This window comes from Humulus lupulus, chromosome 3, assembly GCF_963169125.1.
Source record: "Humulus lupulus chromosome 3, drHumLupu1.1, whole genome shotgun sequence".
NCBI classification, from domain to species: domain Eukaryota; kingdom Viridiplantae; phylum Streptophyta; class Magnoliopsida; order Rosales; family Cannabaceae; genus Humulus; species Humulus lupulus.
Genome location: NC_084795.1, coordinates 284324253 through 284338066, shown reverse-complemented (window position 1 = coordinate 284338066; position 13814 = coordinate 284324253). Strand labels below are relative to the sequence as shown.

The 13814-nt window shown below is 34.0% G+C and overlaps 1 protein-coding gene across 1 annotated transcript in view; it reads left to right on the top strand.

The window, feature by feature from the left end:
* LOC133824861 (uncharacterized) overlaps window positions 1-13498 on the top strand; it is a 30032-nt gene extending 16534 nt beyond the window's left edge. The window contains exons 4-8 of the mRNA XM_062257867.1: window positions 1340-1426; window positions 9206-9292; window positions 9710-9877; window positions 11478-11818; window positions 12808-13498. Coding sequence (XP_062113851.1) covers window positions 1340-1426; window positions 9206-9292; window positions 9710-9877; window positions 11478-11818; window positions 12808-13392 — 1268 coding nt within the window. The 3' untranslated portion in view covers window positions 13393-13498. The remainder of the gene's footprint in view (window positions 1-1339; window positions 1427-9205; window positions 9293-9709; window positions 9878-11477; window positions 11819-12807) is intronic.
* Window positions 13499-13814: the final 316 nt, after the last annotated feature.

The following is a 13814-nucleotide window of genomic DNA, read 5'->3' as shown; positions in this document are numbered from 1 at the left end:
TAAAATTTTCTAAAGTTTACTCTAAAGTTTATTTAGTTTTTAACGTCCGATTTTTACCAAAGTTGACCGCAAGGGTCCAGTTGACCCTGGATAGTCATAGTCGTGTTCGGTGGGTCTAGTTAAGAAAAGTCGGGTCGTTACAAAGCACCCATCGTAAGCACTTGCCATAGAACGAGAACTTGTACCCCATATAGAATTCATGCTCATATGAACCAAGGATGTTCCTCATCCGTATCCCGCTTGTTACGTCCGTTGCGGAAAACATGGGACGTAACACCCTCCCACCTTAAAAATAGTGCACGTCCTCGTGTACTGTCATTAAGAGAGACTGCCACCAAGTACCCAACGAAAGTGTCTTATTGCACCCCCACCCTGTCGGTGATGTCACCTGTCTACTCACACATCATGCAGCGCTTGGCTGACAACCCACATATAGAGGGCTCACCGCACACCATGTGAGGTTTCCTGCCTACTCGCTTCAATGAGCGCTTGGAAAAATTACGCAGCATACTTATTGGAAGCGGCCCTGGGAGAACGGCCAAGTTGTGTCGCGCGCCCTTCCACATCACCAGCATGCCACCCGCCCATAAGAGTGGAAGGTCGATGGTTCCAGGAGCGAACGACTTGACTCTGATACCACTTGTCACGCTCCCTGCGAGAATCACCCATATTGGAGCGCTAGCACTCACATAGAATGCGGGTCAGGTTATGCGCACAAGGATAACACCAACTGGTTTCGCCCTGCCTCGGGCTCTTCAGGGAAGCGGCTCCAGCTCCCGACCAGTTTTACGTATGGGAAGCACCCATCGTAAACACTTGCCATAGAACGAGAACCTGTACCCCATATAGCATTCATGCTCATATGAACCAAGGATGTTCCTCATCCGTATCGCACTTGTTACGTCCGGTGCAGAAAACATGGGACGTAACACTTGTCCTTCTTGTACATTCATTGTGCTTTTATACAGGGATCACACATTTTGTACATATTCAATATACAATAATATAACAATATATTGAGCTTCATCTTCCTTTATATTCCCTCAATCACAATTTATCATCTATCATATGGGGCAAAAAAATTAAAATAATTAATCTTATAATTAGACTATGAAAATGAGAATTATTATTATTGATTAAAATATTTTTGCAAGATAGCTTTTCACACATGGGCACGTTGAAAAGACTTATTTGAAACAATTATTGAAAGAAAATTATTTCATAAAATGATATTAAAAAAAATCTATTTTGCCAAATACCATTATTAATTGTTGCCAAGAAACAAAATTATATTATAATTATATGTTCCATTTTATATAAATGTATATCTTCTTTGCAGTGACAAACACAGGTGGTTGTAAGAGTGGAGAATGCCTAAATTGTGATCTAGAGAACAATGCCATGCAGTCTCACAGTGAATCATCAGGTTATGTAACTTACTTCATATCAAGAAATATATTTATATATAATGTATTTCAATTATGTATCCATGCCAAAAATGTATGTATATATAGGTTTTGGAAGAAGTTTAGTGTTTTTACTGGTATCATTCTATTATGGAATAATTTTTACTATTATTAAAGTAATTTAGGAATAACATTGCATTAATAATATTGTATATTAGTCTAGAATAGAACGAAATTGTGTTAAAGAGTCAACACCGACTCTACAACTCTAGATTTTTCTAGAGTTAGCTTGTATCATAGCATTGGGCCCAAGCCAGTGTATTGAATTTTCTGGTGAGCAACATAAAGGAAATAACTAGATTTTTCTAGTTTCTTTATAGTCAGTTAATGAACTGACATATATTCATGTATAAACAGGGACCTTGGGTTCCTTGCATGTACGTCCCAAGAATCAAGTCTAAAAGTGTGTAGCTAAGAGTGTGTCCAAAAGAGTGTTCTAAAAGTGTGAGTACTAAATAAGAGTGTTCCAAAAATAAGTGTGTGATTCTACTGTTATATAAGTGTTTCAAAAGGAGTGTGTGAGAAAAGATATAAGTGTGTGCTCTAAAATAAAGTGTGTAAGTGTTTAGTATGTATTGTGGTCAAGTATTGCATTTAAGTCTTGGTGTAATTAATTTTGTTCTAATAAAGTAATTAAGTTTACACATGTTGTGGTATTCAACAAGTGGTACTAGAGCTAGGTCGGTTCTTTCCAAAGAGTTGTTTGTAAGTTTCTTGGAAAGATTGTGTGTGGTTCAGTACTACAGAGATTGTTGTCAAAATCAAGCTTGCTTTGAAAATATAGAATTTTCGTTAAGCCACAATGGGTGATGTAACGCCCACGTCACTATGGCTGCTTCCTGGAATGACGACTGGCCCTACAAACCAACACGAGTCTTTCCAGCGTGCTTTGTCCTCACTCGTACGCTTTCTGGGAAAACTTCCCAGGAGGTCACCCATCTTGAGATTACTCTAGGTCAAGCACGCTTAACTTTGGAGTTCTCAAGTGATGGGCTACCGAAAAGAAGATGCATCTTATTGATATAGGTAGTACCCATCAATCCATTTAAGCTCTCTTCAAATGTGCAGTCCCATACCTACACAGTTTTAGAATCATCACAGTTGACCTTCCTCAGGCGGTGTGGGATTGCACAGCTTACTCGGTCTTTCCCCTTACGGATCACAGGATTCTGACTGTCACAGGTGACTTTCATGTGGTCAGTGAAATTAAGGAACTTACCAGTCAAAATTACAGCGTGCGGTCGTTGCATATGGAGGCATATCTCCAAGGCCAAGTCTTATGGGAGATCATTAAAGGAAATGAGGTCACACAACTAGAAGATGTAGTAATATAAAGAAATTGAAGATTAGAGTTGCCAAAACATTGTTCGCTATTCGGACCATAGTTGAGATGAAATGTTGGAGCACATTAGGCAAGCAAAAATACAGAAGGAGGCACGAGATACTTTCATGATGCTATTCACAAAGAAGAATGATGTGAAATTGCAGTTTCAAGAGAACAATCTTATCTCTATCACACAATGCGACATGACAATCAGTCAATCCTTTAAAAAGGTAAAATCTCTTTGTCGCGTAATCGCTGCATTAGACTCTACTACTAGTATGTCAAACTCCAAAATTAGAAGAATTATTATTCATGTATTAAAACTTGTATATAGAAGTTTTATTACTGCAATGCAAGGTTGGCCAAGCCAACCTTCTCTTGTTGAATTAGAAAACTTGTTAACTAACCAAGAAGCGTTGGCTAAGAAAATATCTGAAGTCTCGTTAAAGAGTGACGAAGAAGCATCACTTTTTAGTAGTAATAAAAAAGGCCAACCTCGATAAAATTTAAAGGAGGTTTTAGAAGATATGATGACAAAGATGGTCATCATGGAAGCTCCCAAACAAGGGGAGCTCAAAAAAAAGACAAACGAGGTGGCCAATTTAAAAGTAACAATAGATTTGATAGAAAATACTACAACTGTGAGAATAAGGGCCACATTGCTAAAAATTGTTGGTCTAAGAAGAAAACAACATAGAGCAATGCGATTACATCAAATGCAAGATAGTCAAGTGATGACGAATGGTACACTGGAACATATTTCACTTATTGATTTTTAGAAAACAATCAAACAAAAAATTAAAGATTTTAATTTAATTTAGTTCAAAGTATAGTTTAATTTAGAAATATTGAGTTTAGTTTTTAAATTATATTTGGATTAAAAATGATTTATGATTATTGATTTTTTATTTTTTGGATTTTATATAATTTAATAAATTTAAAAAATTAGTTTTATTTTTAAAATAATTTTTAATTTTTTTTTAATTTAAAATCAATTAATTAATTAAAAATAATTTTTTTAATATTTTTTAACTACCATATCAGCAAACCGTTACTATTTTGGACGGAATGAGTAAAAGTCTACAAATATTATAGTTCGGGGAGTATTTTTGCCAAGCAAAAAAATTCGAGCGACAAAAGTCTACAATTGCTATAGTTCCGGATGGGGGAATAACATTTTGTCCTAGAAAATATTATATGTCAAGGAATAAGGTATTTGATGAAGCCTCATCATGGTAGTCAACTCAGAAAAAGAGTTACCATATTCTAAGAAAATAAAAGACAACTTGCTGAAGAAAATGAGGGAGCAACAAATGGTTGAGTTACATTCAACTCCATAAATGGATAAAGAAGAATGAAGTGAGGAAGACAACGAAGAGAAAACATTGATTCCATGGAAAACATGACTGCATCAATAAGCAACCGTTGATGCAAGTGATAGCCAACCAGAAATAGTAAGTTTGGACCTTTGGAGATCAACAAGAGTACGAAAGTCGAATCCCAAGTTCACTAATGCTAGTGTAGCTGAAGAAGAAAAGATCAGAGAACTAGATACATATGAAGATGCATTGAAGAACATTAAGTGGATGGAAGCTATGAAAGAATAGAAAAATGCTCTAGTGAAAAATCAAACTTGGGCGCTGGTGCCAAAGCTAAAGGAAGTAAAACCCATTTCTTGCAAATGGTTTTACAAAGTGAAAACTCACCCTGATGGATCGATTGAGAGATGTAAAGCTCGGTTAGTAACTCAAGATTTCTTTCAACAATATATGGGCTAGATTATGATGTGATATTCAACCCAGTGGCCAAGATTACAATGGTACGAGTCTTGCTAGTGCTTGCAGCATGTAAAGACTGAAGACTGCGGCAAATGGATGTGAAGAATGCCTTTCTACATGGAGAACTACATCAAGAAATATACATGGTCCAACTAAGAGGAATTGAGGATAAAGTTCATCCTGATTATGTGTGTAAATTGAAAAAGACACTCTATGCATTAAAGTAGGCTTCGAGAGCATAGTATAGCAAGATTGTTAAGTTCTTAATGAATATGCCATTTCACATCCAGATTCAAGCTTATTCATTAAAGTAAAGGAAGTAAAGATCGTAGTTGTTCTGTAATATATTGATGACCTCATCATCACTTGTGATGATGAAGCAAAAATTTGTCAAACAAAGGAGAACTTGTCAATTTTCTTTAAAATGAAGGAGCTTGGAGAATTTAAACACTTACTTAGATTACAAGTTGATCAAACTAAGGAAGGTTTATTCCTTTATCAATAAAAGTACGCAAGAGACTTGTTGCAAAGGACACCGCCAATGGAAGCTAATGCCAAGCTATGTGTGCCTAAAGGGAAGGACTTGCAAGATAGAGCAATGTATCGACAACTAGTTGGTAGTCTAATTTATCTAACATTAACTAAACTAGATATTTTTGTATGCAGTCAGAATAGTAAGTCGATATATGCAACAACCAAAGAAGCCTTATTTGGAAGTAGTGTGATAGATGTTGAGGTACGTCAAAGATACCAAAAACTATGGTCTCTTATACAAGGAAAGTGACAAATTCAAGATTGTTGGCTACTGTGATGCTGATTATGCTGGAGATTATGATACATGTCGCTCAACTACTCAACATGTATTCAAGGTTGGATCCAAAGTTGTATCTTGGTGTAGTAAAAGGCAACCAATTGTGTCCTTGTCAGCCACTGAAGCAGAATATAGAGCAGCAACAATGGCAGCATAAGAAAGTACGTGGTTAATGCAACTGATAAAGGATCTACACTAGTCTTTAGGCAATGTGGTGTCGCTTTATTTTATTTGTTTAATCAGTTTGCTATTCACCTGGCAGAAAATCTAGTTTTTCATGATCAAATGAAGCATGTGGAGGGACATTATCAATTTTAAAGATAAAAATTGCTACAAGAAGAGATAGAGATGAACAAGTGAAGAATGAAGATCAGATAATAGATTTATTCATAAAAAAGACTCATCACAACAATATTCCAGAAACTAAGAGAACATTAAATACAAGAAAAAGAAATAATGAGTCAATGTTGACAGGGAGTGTTAAAGAGTCAACACAGACTATACAACTCAGGATTTTTCTAGACTTAGCTTATATCATTTAGCATTAGGCCCAAGCCCATTGCTGAATTTTCTAGGGAGCATCAAAAGGAAATAATTAGAATTTTCTAGTTTCTTTGAAGCCTGACAATGAATTGACATATGCATGTATAAATAAGGACCTTGTGTTCCTTGCATGTATAACCTAAAAAGCAAGTCCAACAATGTGTACCTAAGAGTGTGTGCAAAAGAGTGTCTCAAAAGTGTGAGTTTAAGTGTAACGACCCGACTTTTTTTAACTAGACCCACCGAACACGACTATGACTATCCAGGGTCAACTGGACCCTTACGGTCAACTTTGGTAAAAATCGGACGTTAAAAACTAAATAAACTTTAGAGTAAACTTTAGAAAATTTTACATGGGAGTACTTTGAAGTAAAATAGTATTTGGATGGGATCCCATAGTTTTAAAAACAAAATGTAGTTAAACGTAACTTAAGAAATAGTCTGTAGCCACATGGCTTTCTTTAGATAATCTAGTAAACATGAAACTGTTACTGGACTCAGCGGAAAACTTAAGAGAACCCTGACAACCCTGCAGGTCGGTTGTTTCACAGTATGCATACTTCAGACAGAATCCCCTCCAGCTCATTGCACTGCTCCTTAAGCCTTGCCCTTACCTACACACACAGAGTAACTGATGAGCTATAACGCTCAATAAGGAAGCTAGCTACAACTCATGATTCTACTATTCAAAACAAACTTTTCATAACAGAAATGCATATCTAGAAACTGCAAACTGAGCAACACGTCTAGCATATTCACATAAGTCAAAGTGCTGCGTAACATACTGAAAACATATAACTGAGCCATCGTGTTATCTGTGGGGTTTTAATCCCAGTGTGGCCTCCACGGCCCAGAGCAACCTCACCTCCCGTACCAAAGGGGTACACTCCGCTAAAACACGATGACTCTACTGACTTGGCGGATAACCCCACTGTACGGCTGCATGGGGAATCCGCCCTCACAAGGCCTTGTACTAAGCCATCGAGTTATCTGTGGGGTCATGATCCCCGGGTGGCCTCCGCGGCCCAGAGAATACTCACATCCCGTGCCAAAAGGGTAATCTCCGCTAAAACTCGATGACTTTACAGACTGGACGGTGAACCCCACTACACGGCTGCATGGGATCCACCCTCACAAGGTTTCCCTTGACAGTCATAAACATTGGACATACATTCATGATAACTTTACTGCACTAAGCACATTCAAACCCGATAGATGGGTACTATCATGCGCATCCAGCCATATAATCACACACATATATAGCATCTAGAATTTAACCAGCAATCTACAAACATGCAAACAATTCACTAGAATCACAACAAGCTAAGTTACTCTTGGTGTATACTTCCTTACCTCTTGTCCTTAGCTTTCGCGAATTATATCTTTGTGAGTACTTCCGATCGCGTTTAGACCCTATAATCATATTGGGACAATATGTCTTAGTTTATGCTTTACTAAGATTTTAAATATAAATAAGGAAATTTAAAGTCAAAAACTGGAATTCCCGACCCTGGCCCCAAACCCGAGCCCTTGCGGGTAAAATGACCATAATACCCCTCTCATAATCCCAAACTCAACTTAAAAAATTATTATTTCCAATAATAATTTTATCCTAGGCCATGTTCGAAACTTCAAGTCAAAACTCCAATTATTTCTTAAAATTCCGTTTTCCGATGCTCGAGTCCAATTCACGAGCCCCGAGCCCGCTTCTTGATCTTGAGACTTAAAATTGGTAATACTGTACTTTCTAAAATATTTTCTAAGTCCTTGAAAATATTTCGTAGATTCTAAGTCATCAAATCTAAACTTTGAAACTAACTCCCAAACCTAGAATTTTTCTTGAAGCTTACATAATAATTCCCGAGTCTAGCTTGTAAATTATTATACTTGGACAATTAACTAGAGAATTCTTATCCTTAATCCTCAATAATCAGATTTTTGGTCTTAAAGTACCTAATCCCAAGTCTTGCAGTAACTTTCTAAAGTTTTGGGACCAAATACCACATTTTGTCCCATTTGGTTACAAATCTGTAACCATTTGTAACCAGTTGAACACATGCACCCTACTACATGCACGTGACCACCCCAACTTCCATCATCCTCACACACGTTCACCACCATGGCCAGCCGAACCTTGCTTGGACCCAAAGTTCCCCACCATGGCAGCCACGGCTTCAATCCCTACACCACCATGTTTATGAATTTATGTGAATCCTTTCAACATAAAATCACAACTTTAATCCTATAAAATTCCTCTTGAATTATTATTAAGACTCTTGGTAAATAAGTCACAGAATCATAGTCTAAAATAATTCTAAGATTTTACGCGGATTCCAAACACGTAAAATCATATACTTCAACTCTTTGAGCAATATGTCCATCTTAAATTTATTTCACATCTAAATCCCCATACTATAGTCTAAAGCGATCAACTCACATTTCTTTAATTAAAATAATATTCACCAAATATTATTTTAATTATTATTCATACTAAAAAAAAAAATTATTTCACAGAATAATGTTTACATAAAACACAATAAATAAATAGAAAAATTCGGGTTATTACATTAAGATTATGTTTGGTAAGAAGGAGGGAGAATAGGATGGGTGTAGAGTTTAGAAAAATGATAGGGAGTAGGATGGATGGAGATGATATTTGTTTTTCTTTATGTTATTTGGTATTAGGTGTGAAGTTAGAAGAATGGTGAGAAAATTAATTATTGAAGTTACCATTCTATCTTATTGATATGAATATTTATTATTTTTGAAAAGAATATATGTGACATCTATATATATATATATTTTTTTTCTTAGGGATTGAATTTTAAGATTTGGAGAGAGAAGGTTTCCCTCCATCTCTCCTCTCATTCCTCCTTCCCTCTTTCCAAACAAAAGGATTTAACCTCTCCCTCTATCCCTCCTATTCACCTCTCTTTCCTACTAAACATAGCATAAATGATTACTAAATAAGAGTGTTCCAAAAACAAATGTGTGAATCTAGTGTTATATAAGTGTCTAAAAGAAGTGTGTGATTCCTAAGTAGTGGGACTATGTATATATTTATATATTGATTAAATTTCACTTAGAGTGACTCTTGTCTTAATATATTGCTTGTTCCGTAATTAGCTTATTTCAATTAATATGAAAATCACTTTCCTAAAAGAAATACATTTTATTGAATAGAAAGTCTAGTTGTGTTAAGTGAGGTAAAATTGATTGATTCACATGGTTCATTATAATAAAAATAATTATTATATTCATTTATTATTTTTTGTTTTTTCAGCGGATAGGTTTTGCTCTCTCAACAATATCATCTGCGTTGAGTTTGCCAAGTTGATATGCAAGGCATTCTTAGTTGTTGTGGGACTTGGTATGCATCAATACTTAATTATAGTTGCTTAATTATATATGAATGAATTGTTGTAATTTTCAAAGTATTTTCTTTGCACACACATATATTTTGTACATATGCTGAGATATATATATATATCATGCATGCATATAAAATTAATCTTATATGTGTTACATTGTGAATTTTAAATATATTATGTAACAAGAAAGCAACTTACATTACAAGAAAAAATAACTTTTGCTATGTCCATAAGTGAAGCCAAAAAAAATTAAGCGCCAATTTTGATTAACGTCTGTACTAACGATGCTTATAATCTCGGTTTTTTGACTTCAGTTCTAAACTGATGCCAAAACCTAAAACATAGGACTTATAGGTGTCAGTGATAAGCAAACACTTATATAATTGTTCTAATATTGTTATATATGTGTATGCAAGGATATTCGAGGATACATAAGCTGAGAGAAGATAAATTGAAGCATACATATGCGGTTCAACTATTAGAGAAACTCTTGGATTCGACTACAATGTATGAACACTCTGGGTCTAGGCAACCAGGGACGAATGTTGATGATGAGGAGCTATACAATATTAATGAAAATGGTGGTAAGGACAAGTACTTTCATTTTAAATAAATGCGATTGGTTGCAAACTTGTAATATCACTTTATTTAATGTTTTGTTACATATTTTGTTTGCATATATTATTATAGGGAGCGACTACAATGTATCTTTTTTTTTTGCAATACCGGTGCATCCTTTTTCTATTTCGGCACCTAAATAGTTATAATCCCAAAAAAAATTTATATGATGGTGTACATTATAGCTATCTAGAACATCCTTCAAATTTTCAAGAAATTCCGAATAAATTATGGTATCGAAACAGAGTCTAAACTATCTGTTGCACGCGTGCCTGTTTTTTTGTGTACGAGTGTAAAATTTGACAGTTTGAACTCTGTTTTCGGCTTCGTAAACTATTCAGAATTTCTTGAAAATTTGCAGGATATTCTAAATACCTACAATGTACACTGTTATATAAAAAAATTTGGGATTATATCTATCCAGGTGCCGAAAATAGAAAATGATGCACCGATATTGCAAAAAAATGATGTATTATAGTCGTTCCCTATCATTATATATGTATATAATCGTGCTTGGATTTTTTCCTTGATTAGCCTAGCTTAAGCTTTTAGTTTTTCAAAATCATGTATTTTTTTTTTAAAACTCCTATTTGTTGCTTCGTGGAAAATGACTTTTCAAAGTAGAAAGGGAATACATCTAGTTTGGCCCACAATCTCTTGATCAATAATTGGACTGTTCATCGAATATAGTTTGTAATTAAAGCTAAGTAAATAAAACCAAGTGGATATAGTAAACTAAATCTAAGTATATAAAATAAAAACTAAAATATATAATGCAAAGTCTATTATATAGATGAAGTTTGGATTTTGTCTCTTTCTTTCTTTTAGGACAAATCCAATTATGTATTTTAGATTTGATTATATTTAGAGTATGTAAAGAGTAGTGGTTAATTTGTTACTCTTGGTTTTAAAGAGTTGTTAGTTTTTCTAATTAGCTACTTGCTTCAATTGTACTATTCTACTATAGAAATAAAACTCATGGTTAAACAAACTCTCTATGATGAGTTTTAGTCACTTTCTCACAAACTCTTACAACTTAGATTTTTAATGATTATTATGTTAGATTAAAATTAAATATAGGTATATGAACAATTCTATACATGTAACTGAAATTGATATATATAGATTGAACATATACGAAGAGAATATCGAATATTGTATACCTCCAACCTTAGATCTAGCTTTAGATCTACAAAAGAAAAGAAATAGAAGTTAGAACGAGTACACGGGCTTCCAAGCTCTCACTAATTCTTTAGATGGAGTTACTCAGAATGAGTTGTGAGCTTGGGGACCGATACTTTATATTTATAGAGTGAGACCTATCATCAAAGTCTCTGACACAGTTATAGAGGTTGAGATATTCTCTCAACTTAATTGAGATATTTCCTCTATTTACTTAGGAAATTCAAATTGGGTTTAACAGATAAATGTTGACCATTTTGATATATTAAATGAATAAAAAATCAATTAGTTATAACAAATTGATTTTTAATATATATCATTATAAAATATTCCAACATATTATTCTCATTTTTTATATGATCTCTCTACACTATGTGTATATAGAATTTGAAAAAGGTGAAGGGAATGATGAATCAGCATTACTACTTGCTGCAAAAAATGGGATAGTCGAAATGGTTGAGAGAATCCTGCAACTTTTTCCTGTGGCCATTCTAGATGTGAACAGAGATAAGAAGAACATATTTTTGTTAGCGGTGGAGAACCGACGACTGAAGGTGCTGAAGATTTTGAAAGAAACAACAGACATTTACTCCAAAAAGCTTGTGTTTCGAAAAGTAGACAAGGATTGGAACTGTGCATTACATTTGGCTTCTGTCAAAAACCCTAGGCCATGGCCAATTCCTGGTGATGCTCTGCAAATGCAATGGGAGATCAATTGGTACCAGGTACACATATGACTCAATCAATGTTAGTTAGTTTGATTATCTTTAGTAATTAGTTCTAATTGAATTTAGATTCAACTGTGAATCTATTATTGATTATTAATATTAACTATGTATATATTAATACAATTCGAGTGGATATCACAACAAAAAAAGACAACTTTTAGTCACAACATTTTAGTCACAGCATATATTTTGTGTGACTAAATGTCACTTTTAATAACAACAAAAAAATTACTTGTGACTAAAAAGTCACACTTAATCACAAGTTGTCTCTAATGTAGTTTTACTCGCAACCTACTATTTTTAGTGATAAAGTTTGTTGTGACTAAAAATACATTTAGTGACAACAAATTATGATTTTTGTAACTAATACTTTTAACCACGGACTTTTTAATGATGGCATAAGTAAAATAATTTTTTTAGTCACAAATTTTTTGTTTTTAGTCACAAAATTTATTGTGACTAAAACTAATATTTTTTGTAGCGATATATGATATTTTAGGGGTTTTAACTAGCAAAAATTGCTTTTGAATTCTTTTTGTTAGATAATTCAGATACTGAAAATAACAGCAACAAGTTATTAATTAAGTTTTATAAACAGTAGCAGTTAAGTTTTTAGTATTTATTTATTTACAAATTCTTCATTTTTAAAGATTTTTTTTTTAATTTGTTATGGCTTTTTTTTAAGAATTTGGAAATAGTTGGGTTTAGCAAAAGTTTGTGTATTAGAGAGTAGAATATATTAGCAAATAATAGAGATTGATTGAAGTATTTATAGTAGCTAACTCACTCTACACTTGTGATTAGTATTATTATTAAGAGAAAGATAATGACAAAAATTTAATACATATAACTTACTACGAAAATAAAAATTTAGTTTCTTGAGGAGAATTTATGACCTTTAATGTACAGTCAAAATATCACTTATGATAATTCTTAATGTTTAAATTATCTTGTTTAACCGAAAATCTTGAACTTCATTGATGCAGTACGTAGAAACCTTCATGCCACCAAGATTCTTTCTTCGCACCAACACGAAGAATGAGACTCCTGATGAAGTCTTCACCGAAAACCATAAAGAGCTTGTGAAGTCCGGTGGTCAGTGGCTGACAAATACTGCCACGGCTTGCTCAGTCGTGGCAGTGCTCATCGCAACAGTTGCATTCGCCACCTCGACCACTGTCCCTGGTGGGAATGATGAAAGTAGTGGCAAACCAAAGTTGGAAAATCATTTGGCTTTCCAATTGTTTGCAATTTTCTCACTAGTTGCACTATGCTTCTCTATCACTGCCTTGGTCATGTTCCTATCCATCCTCACATCTCGATACCAAGAAAAGGATTTCGGAAAAGATCTTCCAAGAAAGCTCTTTTTAGGGCTAACATCACTCTTTCTGTCCATAGCTTCCATAATTGGTTCCTTTTGCTCAGGCCACTTCTTCGTGCTTGAAGATAAGCTTAAGTATGCAGCCTTTCCTGGGTACGCCGTGACATGTTTGCCGGTAACCATTTTTGCCTTTGTCCAATTTCCACTATATGTTGATCTTATGTATGCTACTTTTATGAGTGTATTTTAGGGTCTGATTGGTTCGCGATTAGAAAACTGTATTTTTGAAAAGTGGGATTCTGAAATGAAAATCTGAATTTAGTGACTGAAAACATGTTTCCGAAAATGTGATTGGTTTAATGTCAGTAAACTGTTTTTGAGTTTTAAAAAACTGAATCTGTGATTGAGATTAAATTTGAAAATATAACAGAAACTGAATATGTGATTGGTTTAGCTGAAAGTAAAATTTAATTATATTGATAAATTAAAATTTAATAATATTGCATTAATTAAATTCATAACAATATTGCATTGTCCTTAACTTTGATTTTTTTATATTAAAGTTATATTTTTTTAGGACACGATTGATTAGTGATTTAAAAATTGTATTTTGAAAAAGTATGATTCTGAAAAAAGAATCTAGATTTAGTGTCTGAAAATATGTTTATGAAA